This window comes from Mastigoproctus giganteus, chromosome 4 (assembly GCF_048544385.1).
Source record: "Mastigoproctus giganteus isolate SK-2022 chromosome 4, ASM4854438v1, whole genome shotgun sequence".
In the NCBI taxonomy this organism is placed as follows: domain Eukaryota; kingdom Metazoa; phylum Arthropoda; class Arachnida; order Uropygi; family Thelyphonidae; genus Mastigoproctus; species Mastigoproctus giganteus.
Genome location: NC_143578.1, coordinates 154,896,290 through 154,910,092, shown reverse-complemented (window position 1 = coordinate 154,910,092; position 13,803 = coordinate 154,896,290). Strand labels below are relative to the sequence as shown.

The window sequence follows — 13,803 nt, the reverse complement described above, 5'->3', positions numbered from 1 at the left end:
TTGCAAGGTGAAATTGGCAAAAAGGGCAGCCATACAAAGATACTTAATATGAGCTACAGAGCTTGGCTACTGAGCATCTTAGAGGGTTCTCGTTATTAAGCTGACTATAATTCCTTCAGGCCAAAATGGGATGAGGAACAATGAAAACAGGATGATAAATGAGCTGATGTTTTGAACCAAATTCCAAGTTTTGTTTTCTCATCATCCTTATGTTTCTGGCTATGCAGATGTTGGTTAATATCACTACTACCTCCATGACTCATGGATGACCATAATTCCTGGAGGCCAAAACGGGACGGGGAGAAGAAATGTTCGGAAAGAGCAGAAAAAAAATATTCAACAAAATGTGTTTAGGTCGACATGGAGGAGGACTGCACATCATCAAGTTCACACCAAGAATATTTTTTGGATGAATGTATTTTGCATAACAAATTTTGATCATTTAAGATCTTGTCGTAAAACTTATCAAACTCGATATTACAATTTTGCTTTATAATTAACATGGCTTTCAAGGTTTCAACACTTAATCTGGATTTCTCCTTCAACCACATGCCATTCATTATGGAAAATATTCTCTCCATGGAAGCTGTACTTCCAGGTAGGCAAAGAACAAATTCCACAACATTACTAAAATCCTGGAAAGCTAGACATTTTTCACACAATTCAGAAAATATTTGAACCCATCTATTTACTTCATTTGTGTCCAACTTCCTGATAACTATTGCATTTATAAATGCCCACTGATCAAATATGCGAGTTTCGTTTGCTCTTTTTCGTGTAATAAGTGCCTCATTGAAACTGTCCTGTATTTCTTTCCGTTCAGGTACCTTTCTCAGTAATACCCATTTAAATTTTTCAGTATTTCCCAAGCTGTATTTTTACTTATTTACATATTCTAAGCTAGTTTCATAAAAGTTCTTAACTACTTCAAAAAACTTGACCTCACTAATTTCACCTCAGTCTATTAACATTTTTAATTTATTTTCATCTGTTATAAAAAGTTTGTTTTTTCTGGCTTCTAGTATGTTTGTAAGATTTTCAATATTCATAGCTACTTCTGTAGCTGAAATATTATCTTTTTCAGTAAAACTAATATATGTTTTGGATGTTAAAACTTGATCTCCTGTGAATGACAACCATAATTTCAAACAGGGATCTTGAAATAATTTTTTCAACATAACAGGATATTTCTCTTGAGAAAGAAAATATGAATGAAGTCCATCAAACATGCTTAAAATTCTGTCAATTGATGGGCCTATGGACAAAAATCTTGTATTTCCATGTTCTAATAATTTTGCATAATTGTCTCCTGCAACTTCACAAAAGTTTAAGTTCTTCGACTCTGACTGTGTATATAAAAAGTATTTGTATATTTTAACTGCAAAACAATCAATATCGACTGGTAGAAAGTCAAAAGTACACAAGAGGCAATTGTGAATAATTGTGCACCACAACCAATAATCTTTTGCTCCAACTGATTTTCAACTTTTCTCCATACATTATTTTTACCAACTCTTTTACAACCTCCAAAATTTGTGTTGGTATTATAGGCACACAGCAATGATTTTTTTTTGTAAGTAGAATTTATCTATTAATTTCTTCAACATAACACTTTGTAGTTCGAATTTTTCACCAGGTAAAGAAGTAAAATCTATAATTTTAACTTTAACACCACAGTATAGCAAAAAGTACTACACAACAATCGGAAAGTTGCATGTCTCTTTTGTTTGGTGCGTCTAAACTTACTGTAATGCTTTTAATTTCATTCAAATCCATTCCAGTATATATGGTGATAAAACGTTAGTAATTATTGCTTCTGATTTTGTACATGTAGAAGAAAATTTTGGGTGATAAATCTTTTTTTATCAATTTTGACAAGCAGTTGTTAGTACAAAAACTTTGATTGTGATGCACAGTATGATAGGCAACAAGAGCTTTGCATGTGATTTTATCACTTTCTCCATCGTCACATCTTGCGATGAACAAGCTGATGCTTTGAACCGAATTCAAAGTTTTCTCAGCATCCTTATGTTTCTGGCTACATAGATGTTGATTAATGTCTTCATGAGCAACAGAAAAATGAACATTACAACGTTTTGTTTTATAACTATACCAATTGTCCAGTTTAATAAATTTGAATTCTTTTTGAAGGTCTTCATTAAATGTGCAATTTCTCTTTTTTGACTTTTTAAATTTTGAGGCTTAAAACTTTTAAAATTATAAAATAAAAACTTTCAATAGTGTGTATGCAATAACTGACAAGCACACAGAACAAATGCAGACTACAGACAACTGAAATCATAAGGAAGCATGCATCGCATTGTTGAACTGATGTTAAACATTGTTGAAATGATGATATGCGATAACTGACAAGGACACAGAACAAATGCAGACTACAGATCGACTACTGACATGCGTCGCATTGTTGAACTGATGTTAAAAGCCATTAACATAATCCATGCTACCACAGATAGAAAGGAAGTGTGTTAGCGCATCCTTCAAACATATTTAAATTTAGCATATTTATAATTTCCTTTACAGAAGCTGGTGCTAAAACTTCAGTTACTTCAGCTTTTGTAAGTGTTGGCTACAAGATTTTTTTTTTTTGGATATTTTGTCATTAAATATAAAAGCATTTAATTTCATTCTGCATTTGAGTGATCTGTAGAAATGCTCATGTTGTACAGCATGGTATATTTGAGCTGCTCAGCAGCCATAACTTTATCAGCATTTCTGTCTCGGCTAGTCATTATAAATGTAGATAACAACTGATTTTAACTGAACCCTAATTATGCTGGTGCTGTTTTCCCAAAGAATGCTTTTTAATATCATTTTATCCTCCATCAGATATAGTAAATAACTTATTACATACCTTGCAAAATTAACATGAGTTATCATCAGGTAGTTGTTTCAACCACACATACTTTACTAATCATTCATTAGGAAAAATACACATTCTCTTAGGCCTATTTGAAGGAATCATTTTGCCTGTAAGCAACGGTAAAAACTTAAATGTCAAATGATTACACAACTAAAATATACACCCGTAAATCACTAATCATTCATTATGAAAAATACACATTCTCTTAGGCCTATTTGAAGGAATCATTTTGCCTGTAAGCAACGGTAAAAACTTAAATGTCAAATGATTACACAACTAAAATATACACCCGTAAAATCTCACTTAAAACTACAGCCATGTTAATTTTGGTTTGTTCACTACCAGTGGACAAATATATGTGGAATGGGGGAGGATAGATATCCTGCTCTGACTAGAATACCCTCGACATGATTTGTGTTGCTCTGGCAACAGACTAGTTGATTTCACTCGCTGCAGATGTGTTACTTTCTCAAGGACATCTGTCCAGAAGTTATATTGCATATGTTTGCAATAGTTTGGCATCGTCATTATATTGTTCTTGCTTTTGTTTATACGGTTTTTTTTTTTTTTTTTTTAATTTTAATCAGATGTCTGCTTAAAAAAAAAAAAAGTTAAGATGTATAATTGCCAAATTCAAGAAAGAGTTCCTTTGGCTGATTGTGAGACATTTATCCCAGTTTTAGGACATGGGATTTGAAGTGTCTTTTCTGGATTGTCCTATGAAAATCAGGACAGGTGGTCACCATACTATCAAAAATGGTAAGCCATGGTGAAAAAATTCCAGTAATGCTCTTGTCAGTGACCACTAAATTTTAAATATATGAAATGTTTATTACATTTTTCTGATGTACACACATACATACAGTTTTCAAGGCTATTTCAAATCATGTTTCCATATATTTAAGAATTGTCTTAATTTTCAAGTACATGCTGCTGTTATATCTTATTTGTATTTCCAAGTAATTGAAAACACAAATGAAATTTAGCAGCTTTTACTTAATAGGAGCAAGTAGATTGCAGCACTTTCTAGATAACAGCAGATGGATGGGAAACAAAAATATCTTTTAAAATAAGAGACCACATCTGTCAGCCATTATTGTGATTTGGACTTGCAAAAACTGAAATTCCCTTGAATTTCAGCTCAGTTCAAATCCAGATCCAGTAGTTGATAAAATTGAAGTGAAGTGCTGCACAAATAGATGAAGTTTCATGAAAGAAGTAACAACTTTTTTTTTATTTCAATAATTTTTTATAATATTTTTTTAAAATTCTGACTTGATATTTGACAATTTCACTTTAATCTTGGGCAACTAAAAGAGTTCGAAGTTTTTGCCTTTGCACATTTATAACTCTGTGAAGAAACTCATTCAACACTACTAGCCACTAGTGGAAAACTTAGGACCCAGAACACACACATTTGTAAAACTGACTTTGGTAAGGGTTAATAAAGCTAAATTAAACATAAAGCCTATTGTGGAAATGATCACAGGGATTATGAATTTGATTTGTGTTCCCTCTTAACCCCAATCTTCTTAACATGATTTTATTGTTATTTGGTTCATGTGAATTTCTTATACATCTAGTTTCCAATATAAAGTGTAATTAATGAATTAATTATTTTTTTCTATTATTTTGAACTATTCAATCATCTATATGCAAGCAGAAGTAGGTCCAGCCTCAGTGATGGTGGGAAGTATGGTTCAGGGAGTACGTTTGGCTTCAGCACAAGGACGTGATATAGGCATAATTGATGACGATAGTGACACAGCTCGCAAATATCAATTCATATCAGAAATTCTGAAGTGGAGGGTTACTACTACTGCAGATCATACAGTATTTACTCTTTTTAACTCTAAGGTAAATATTTGAATAGTAACCAGCAATATACGGTTAATATTAATTTTTTTATATATTTTTTTTATTTCTCTCTTTACATTTATATTGGAAGGCATTCCTTCAAATAAGGATAATATGAGAAATTGTTGATGAGAAACTTGAAGCCTCTCGTATAAAGAAATTAGCTAGGTTTGTAAAGATTTATTTATTCAAAATGCTCTTTCTGAAGACAAATGTGCTTTTTACATTTTTCTTCCTTTCTTCATAGGCCTATGAAAAAAGGAAAAAAAAAAAAAAAAAATTACGAATATTTCCCTACAATCTGTGGAACCGATTTCCTTTAATTGTTATGAACCTTATGGTGTAAGGAAGCATTAGATAGTTGTTGCACCATAAAAGTGGGGGGGGGGGACTAACTGTGTTTTTAACTTCTTACATAAATACCAATTGAGCTCTCCTTTGAATTTCCTTAAGCTGCCAGCCTCAAGTACCTCTGAAGACAACTTATTCCAGTACCATACCTGTCGATTCTCTACATTAATTTTGACAAATATTGGCTGTCAGGTATCCAAGTTGATGTTACATGAAGTTTGAAGACAGAATGAGACAAACACTTAGCTCTGCTCTTGTGCATGCATGAGAGCAGAGCTAAGTGTTTGCCTCATTCTGTCTTCAGTGTGTGTGTGTGAGAGAGAGTAGTGCAAAGGTAATTAATAATGTCTTTAAGTAAGATGCCAAAGAAATACAACATAAAATTTCAGAAGATGTATATGGAAGATATTTCATGTATTGTAAAATCTAAAAATGGGTAATATTTGCTTTTTACACCGTATATATAGATGTGATTTTTCATTTTCAAATGGGCAAGGATATATAATGTAATCAGACAGTTACAAACAAATAACCATAAAGGTAACACATACTGCAAAAAGAGTAGTGCTGATGCTCTAAAAATGTGCCCTTTACGATTTCTGCAGAATGCAGTAATCTAAGTGATTCCATGCTATATTCCTTTGTGGTGACCTTTCATAATTTAAAAAAAAAAAAAGTCAAATTGAAAGCACTTTTACCTTAGTGTCAGCATTGGAAAATGCCTCTAAAGGATATAACATTGGGTATCTTTTTCTGAACAACCAGAAAGCATGTGGAATTCCTTTAAAAAACTGTATGACACTTAATGTTGATAATGCCCCTGTTATGATAGAGTAGTAAGGGTATAAAAAGGAGAGATTGAGCTTGATGGTACTAGGATGTCCTTATCATCAAATTAATTTGTTTGTTGAAAAATGGTTATATCCACTAATAAATTATCCACACAATTCAGAATACCTGCTTTTTTTTTTTTTTTTTCCACTTGATCATGTTTCTCCCAAATGAGGAGAATTCGGAATAAGAAAATTCAAAGTAAACAGCTGCGAGTTCCACTGATTATGCACATCTCTAGAGAAAAGCAAAAATGACAGTGAGAGCCTTCTGAAAAATCCGCACATGTGTAGTTGACAAAATACACAATTATTATATAGGAGAAAAGAAACATTATTACCAACAAACACATTCTGAGGAACTTTCACTCTTTCAACTTACAATTTAATTGTTGAATGGTTAGAATGGCTTAAAATGTTAAGAATATTAAAAATTTTATATATTCATCATTTCAACTGTTTCATGAAAATGGCTTGACTATTCATAATATTAGCATTTTAAAACTTGGGTGACAATAGCATTAAAAGAATTTGATGCAGTACTAGAAATTTTATGGAAGATACAAGCAAGACTGTAAAATCACTTCAAGGAAGATATGAAGAACCTTCAAAAAAAGTTGACAAAACAACATAACATTAATCAAAGCATACATTTGAATATTAAAATGACTTTGGTGAAAAAGCTTTTAGCGAGAAAAGGAAAACACTTATCTACTCATGAGTACCAAGTGTTTTCCTTTTCTCATTCAGTCAACTAGTGGCACAACCAATTCTCACGTAGCTTTGATGCAGAATTAGCAAATAAAATATATAAAGTTTTGATCAAAACATTCTATAAATGTTGCAAAATATTAATATTGAATTACTGTGAACACAGAGCGAAACAGAGACAGAATAAATTTTTTTTATTATTTTTTTTTTTGGTAGTTGTTGGCGCATCGGCTTCTGTGGCCATAATGCACCTCCCAAGGTTTTTGCAGTACTTTGATCCAAGCCCGAGGCGGGATTCGAACCTGCGACCTTTGGGTTGCCAGGCAGGCACTTTACCCACCCGTCTAGCCCGGCCGGCTAAAAATTATGACAACCGAACTAACACCAGATGATATCTCCACCGCCCTCAGACTATGCTTAACAGGTGGTGCAATTATGTTCAATGACTCCATTTACCAACAGGTACACAACACAGCCATGGGTTCCCCAATTAGTTCAGTCACGGCAAATATCGCAATGGAGGAATTAGAGGGTCGTGCATTTACAAATGTACCAGACCCCATTACCTTTTGGTATTGCTACGTGGATGATGTGTTTGTGGTTATCCCCAGAAATTCGGGTGACCGACTCTTAGACCACCTCAATTCTCTGTCACCTTTCATAAAATTCACCGGCCCCGGGTGCCAAGCGAATTCAAGGTCAAGCTATTTTTCTGCGAAAACAGAGTGCTCATCAAAAGCGATTAAAGTTTTTTCTAATTTCCTACGTTTCTATTAGCAGCTTTATTTCTATATCGTTCTACACTTAAAAGCCACAAGTTAGAACAGAGAAAGGAAACTCACCTTTCTTTATTTATCCATATATTTCTATTTTCGCTAACTAACTAACACTTTAACCGCTTGGCCTCCTAGCGGCACTGCTCCTGCCTCCCCGTGGCGGGGCCGGAAATCTTGGCAAGTAAGACCACTTGCCAAGGGCTAAAAGGAGCAAACATGGCAAACACAGACCATCAGGATATTGAGAACGAAAATCCAAAGAGACAAAAGACTGATCGGATGGAGCAACCTTGCCCATCGTTCTTAATTATCCACTCTCTTACTAGTCAGCCCATTAATAAATTGTCTCCGTTTGTCATACAAAAACATCTGGAGGGTATTGCAGGATCTCCCAAGACGGTGAAGAGACTGCAATCAGGAGACATACTAGTAGAAACCACCAACCACAGACATTCTGAGAAGCTGTTACAGCTTACAAGTTTTGCTGGCATTCCAGTCAAAATATCACCGCACACAACCCTAAATTCATCTAAGGGTGTGATATCCAGTTGGGACTTATTAAACGTTACCGAGGAAGAAATAACCCAAGAGCTGCAGGGACAACACGTAATTGAAGCAAGACGAATAATGATTAAAAAAGATAATGAACTTACACCTACAAGAAATATTATTCTCACCTTCAATACACCCAACTTACCCTCCTCTGTAAAAGCAGGTTATTTACTTTGCCGAATCCGCCCGTACATTCCCAATCCTTTAAGATGTTTTAAATGTCAAAAGTATGGTCACTCACAAACTGTATGCAGAGGAGTTCCTGTCTGTCCCAACTGTGGTTCCTCGGATCACATACAAAGTGACTGTACGACTACTAAAATGACATGTCCAAATTGCAAAGGTGATCATCCTGCCTATTCTAGAACTTGTGAAAAATGGAAAACGGAGAAACAAATTGTAAAATACAAGGTCGAGAACAAAGTGAGTTACCCAGAAGCGAGAAGACTAGTGGCACCTACTATGAATAAAAATATTTCCTATGCTAATGCAGTTAAAAAATACCAAACAGTCTCTACTCAAACTAATGTTACAGTTCCTACTAATATTTCAATTTCAGATTGGGCTAGAACTGTCCTCTCTGTGGAAAAACCAAATGTACCTAAACAACAACCCAAACTCTCAGACCAAGCAAATAATACTCCTCTTACAATACCAGCGGAATCTCCTCCTCCAATGAGTGCTACCACACCATGTATCACAAATTCAAATAGAATCAAAAATAATCGAGACACAACCATGGACACAGATGGAACATCTATAGAGGAAGATCCACTTTTAGAAATCCATGCCGAAGAGGAAGAAATGGACACTGGTCAGCCAGTCTTCCAAAAAAAAGACAAACACAAATTGGAACGCCATAAACCAGTCACTTTCAAAAAGCAGTCAGAATCCGCTCCATCAACTAAACACAAATAATGCCTTGTATTTTACAATGGAACTGCAGAGGCTTTCGTTGCAATACAGTCGATATCCAAGATCTAATAAATCGATTTTCTCCAGTTGCCCTTTGTCTTCAGGAAACTTACTTAACTTTGCAAATTTCTCCTTCGATAAAGAACTATTGCCTTTATCGAAGGGATCGTAATACAGCAAATGCTGCCCATGGTGGTGTAGCGATACTGATTAATTCAATGATCCCAACTAAACATATTCCACTTCACACTGAAATAGAAGCTGTTGCTGTGCGTATAACGCTCCATATTGAAATAACTTTAGTATCAATCTACTTACAGCCAAACCGTACCTACTGTTTAAAAGATCTTGAAGATCTCCTTATACAGATACCTCCACCTCTCTGTATGTTAGGGGACTTCAACGGGCACCACCCCTTATGGGGCGATCCTAAATTAGATAGACGAGGTCGACTCATTGAGAGCCTAATAGAGGCAGTAAACCTCACTATACTCAATACTGGCACACACACACTCACGTTCAGCTCCCAAATGGACATACCTCAGCCATAGATCTCTCCATTTGTTCTCCATTACTGGTCCCGACCATAGAGTGGTATGTTTTAAATGATATAATGGGTAGTGATCACTTCCCAATCGTATGCAACCTATTAATAGCACAGACTCCTCCAGCTCAACCCTGCAGAAAATGGAAATTTGCCCGAGCAAACTGGGCAAAATTCCGGTCATCAATATCTCTTGATGAGCAAAAAATCCGTCTCCAGCCTATCGATGATGTGACAGAATACATCACGTCACATCTCCTAAATGTAGCTAAAGAAACAATACCACTGTCAAATCCCTCGGTTCGTAAGCATTATAATTATTGGTGGAATGAGCAATGCACAAAAGCCAAAAAAGCAAAAAATAAAGCCTGGAATTTGTTTCGGAAATATCCAACAACACCCAATCTAATTAATTATAAGAAGTCAAAGGCAAAAGCACGCTTCATACAAAGGCAAGCCAAGAAAGAATCCTGGATCCGTTTTGCATCAAGCATTAACAAAAACACTAACACAAAAATAATATGGAAAAAAATTAGACAACTTTCTGGTAAGTTTCCTACTGTACCTTCACCAATTCTGTCCTATAATGGGCAAGATCTATCTAGTCCTTTAGATATCGCAAATGCTTTGGGCAACACATTTGCTGAAATCTCAGCGTCAGCAGCTTACACTCCACTTTTCCAGAGAATTAAAAACACTGCAGAACAGCACTCTATTAACTTCCAAACTGCTCATCTTCTGCCGTATAATAAACCTCTACAATATTCCGAACTCTTGCATGCGATCGGAACAGCCCACAATGGTGCTGCCGGACCAGATGGAATCTATTATGTCATGCTACAACATCTTGATGACAAAGCCTTGCATCTCCTTCTGCTCTTTTACAATCGTATTTTTCTAGAAAACGTCTATCCAACCTCTTGGCATCATTCTACTGTTTTGGCATTCCTAAAACCTGGAAAAGATCCAACCAATCCCCATAGCTATAGACCAATATCCCTCTCAAGCTGCCTCAGCAAAATTCTAGAAAAAATTGTCCACTGTCGACTCGTCTGGATCATTGAGTCAGAACAGTTAATGAGCAATAGTCAGTATGGCTTTCGTCAAAACAGGTCATGCTTGGACCTTATGGTGAAGGCTGAATTTGCCATTCGTAATGCCTTTATTAAGCATGAACATCTAGTAATGGTTTCCATAGATATAGAGAAGGCTTTTGATACCACCTGGCGGCATGGCATACTAAGAGATCTTTACTCTCTTGGTCTGCGGGGCAACCTTCCTATATTTATAAAGCATTTTCTACACACTAGATCGTTTCAAGTACGATACCAATATGCCCTCTCTGCAACTTTCATTCAGGAAGAAGGTGTTCCACAGGGATCAGTACTGAGTGCCACTCTTTTTGCTCTAAGAATAGATTCTATCACTAAACAACTTCCAAATACTGTAGAAACTTACCTTTATGCAGATGACCTTTCCATCTCCTGTCATTCCCAAAATATGAGATCTATTGAACGACAGCTTCAGATATCATTAAATAAAATACAGCAATGGGCCAGTCTTAACGGCTACAGGCTTTCGCAGCAGAAAACAGTTGCTATCCATTTTTGTAGACAACGCAAACTTCATCTGGATCCTGAACTTTACATCTCTAATATCTCCATCCCAGTCACTAGTAATATTAGATTTCTAGGTTTAATCATGGACAACAAGCTAAATTTCTTAGAGCACATTAAAAAAGTACGTACTGCCTGCTTAAAAAAGATAAACATACTCAGAGCTTTATCTGCACAAACGTGGGGTGCAGATCGTACCTCCCTTCTTCGATTATACAGGGCATTAATCAGATCTCGTCTTGATTATGGAGCTCCCATTTATGACTCTGCCAGAAAGAGCGCATTACGCTGGCTTGATCCAGTACAACACAGTGCACTGAGGATTGCACTTGGCGCATTCAGAACATCACCAGCACATAGCCTTTACATTGATGCTCACGAGCCGCCACTATCTTTACGTAGGAAATTGCTTTTGCTGAAGTATTCTGTCAAGATACAAAGTTGTGCCTCACACATTCAGCCATATCTTTTCAATCCGCCATTTGAAAATCTGTACAGAAATAAACCTAGCATAATAAAACCAGCTGGTCATCGCCTCCTTGAACTACTGCAGGTTTGGAATGTATCCATCCATTCCGTACAACAAGTCGCCACTTGTACTCAACCACCATGGGTTCCACCTCCTATACCGACCTGTGACACTTACCTCTGTCAGTGGGGAAAGAATATCTTGCAATCATCAAATATCAGACAAGTTCATGCTGTTCACACTCAAAAATATATTGATTTTTTACCAATATACACAGGTGGCTCTAAATCAAATTCAAAAGTTGGAGCAGCTGCTGTGTTTCCGAATACAATTGTATCAGCAGCCCTTCCTCCTGAATTCAGTATCTTCTCAGCTGAGTTATTCGCAATTAAACTAGCTTTAAAAAATCTCCCTCCTGACTGATTAAAATCAGTAGTTTACACTGATTCCCTCAGCTCAATCAACGCTTTGTGTAGTTCCTCAGATAAATTTCACCCTGTTATAATTGAAATTAGAAATTTATTACTAAAGATTAAAGAACGTCACCAACTGGTCGCCTTCTGCTGGATACCAGCACATTCTGGTATTTTAGGCAACGAACAGGCTGATAAAGCTGCAAAAACCCCAACCAGCTTAGATTTCACCAATATCCCTGTCCCAGCCTCAGACTATGCGCTAATGATTCATGCTGCATGCCTAACAGAATGGACAGCACTATGGCATTCCCAAACGAATAATAAACTCTTTCAGATTAAACAGGTTCCGAAAATCTGGCCCTCCAGTGTCCGGACATCAAGACGAGAAGAAGTAATTCTTTCAAGAGTAAGAATAGGTCATACTTACCTGACCCATTTTCATTTACTCACAGGAGATGATCCACCACAATGTCCACATTGCTATATAAATATGACTGTTAAACACATTCTCATTGACTGCCTCTATTATAAACAAGACAGATTTTCAACCCTGCAATCACTGGTTATCCTTCAACAACCAATAACCCTAGAGAATTTGATAGGTGACAAGGCAAATATATCTGAATTCTTCTGTTTTCTGAAGCAAATTAGAATTTTTAATCTTTTCTGATTAAAGACATTTCAGGCAGTACGATTCTTTCCCTTTTCCTTTAATAGAAATGAATAGGCGCATTATAGCCAAAGTTGCTTATGCGCCATGAAACCCCCACAACAACAACAACAACAACATAAAATTCACCATCGAGCTAGAATCGAACAGCACCATACCATACTTAGACACCCATGTCCAACACGAGGGCATGCGCTTGAAGATAACTGTCCGTCGTAAACCAATGTGTGCTGGCCAATTTACCAACTTCCGGTCAGCACACGTGTGTAGCCACCTTCTTGAAACTGCACGAACCTTGCTAAATCGTGCCTGGACCACTCTAGTTCTGTAGATGAGAGGCATGCCGAAATTGATAAAAGTCAAGGCGGATCTTATGAGGTGTGGCTATCCCATCAATACCCTTGACAAGTGTGACCTACAGACACATGGCCACGTAGCGACCAACAGAAACATCCAAGGTAATGACTTAACAGCGAGCGCCTTGATCCTGTACTACCCAAACCTATCACAACAGGTTTCTAGAGTCCTAAAATCACATGGGATAAAATGCGTACAACTTCCAGGCAGAAAGTTACAATCCCTCATCTCTAAAGCGAAAACACTGGTCCCCACTTTACTACAAAGTGGTCTGGTCTACTGCATCTCTTGCTGTGACTGCACTAGCTGCTACATTGGGGAAATTGGGGAGACGGCTCGAAAAACGTCTTTCGGAACACGAAAGAGCAATCTGCTTAGCGGATGTAGAACACTCAACTATTGCCAAACCCACCACGACATTGACCCACACTGCGATGTCTTGATTATTGTTAGGTCCCGACACTATCAACAACGTGCCTGGTTGAAGTCGTCGAACATCACATGCTCCAATACCTCGGTCAACAGGAGCAGTGGATGTCGAGTCCACCCTATCATCGAAACAATAATTCTGATTAATGACAAACGCTGGCAATGTCCACATGCATCACAGCCACAGGCTTCAACATCCAACAATTAATCACGCAGTTTATGTACATGATTGGCAGTACACGCCCTCATGTTCCACTCTTAACTGTCAGTTTGACTGAGGAAGGTTGACAAAAACAACCAAAAGCTTTTTCTATGTATCGAATCTAATATATGTATGTGTTTTTCCTATTATTAAACTTGTCATAATTTATTCTGTCTCCGTTTCGCTCTGTGTCCACAGTAATTCGATATTAATAATGAATCCAGAGC

At 36.6% G+C, this 13,803-nt stretch overlaps 1 protein-coding gene across 2 annotated transcripts in view; it reads left to right on the top strand.

The window, feature by feature from the left end:
* The window catches only part of LOC150087127 (disco-interacting protein 2-like), a 1,128,863-nt gene that overhangs the window by 786,053 nt on the left and 329,007 nt on the right, over window positions 1–13,803 (top strand). Inside the window, exon 29 of one of the 2 annotated variants that reach the window (XM_090372979.1) lies at window positions 4,545–4,738. In XM_090372979.1, the coding sequence (XP_090229105.1) occupies window positions 4,545–4,738 (194 nt within the window). Of the gene's footprint in view, window positions 1–4,541; window positions 4,739–13,803 lie in introns of both variants that reach the window. The other variant, XM_090372978.1, reaches the window with a different exon arrangement.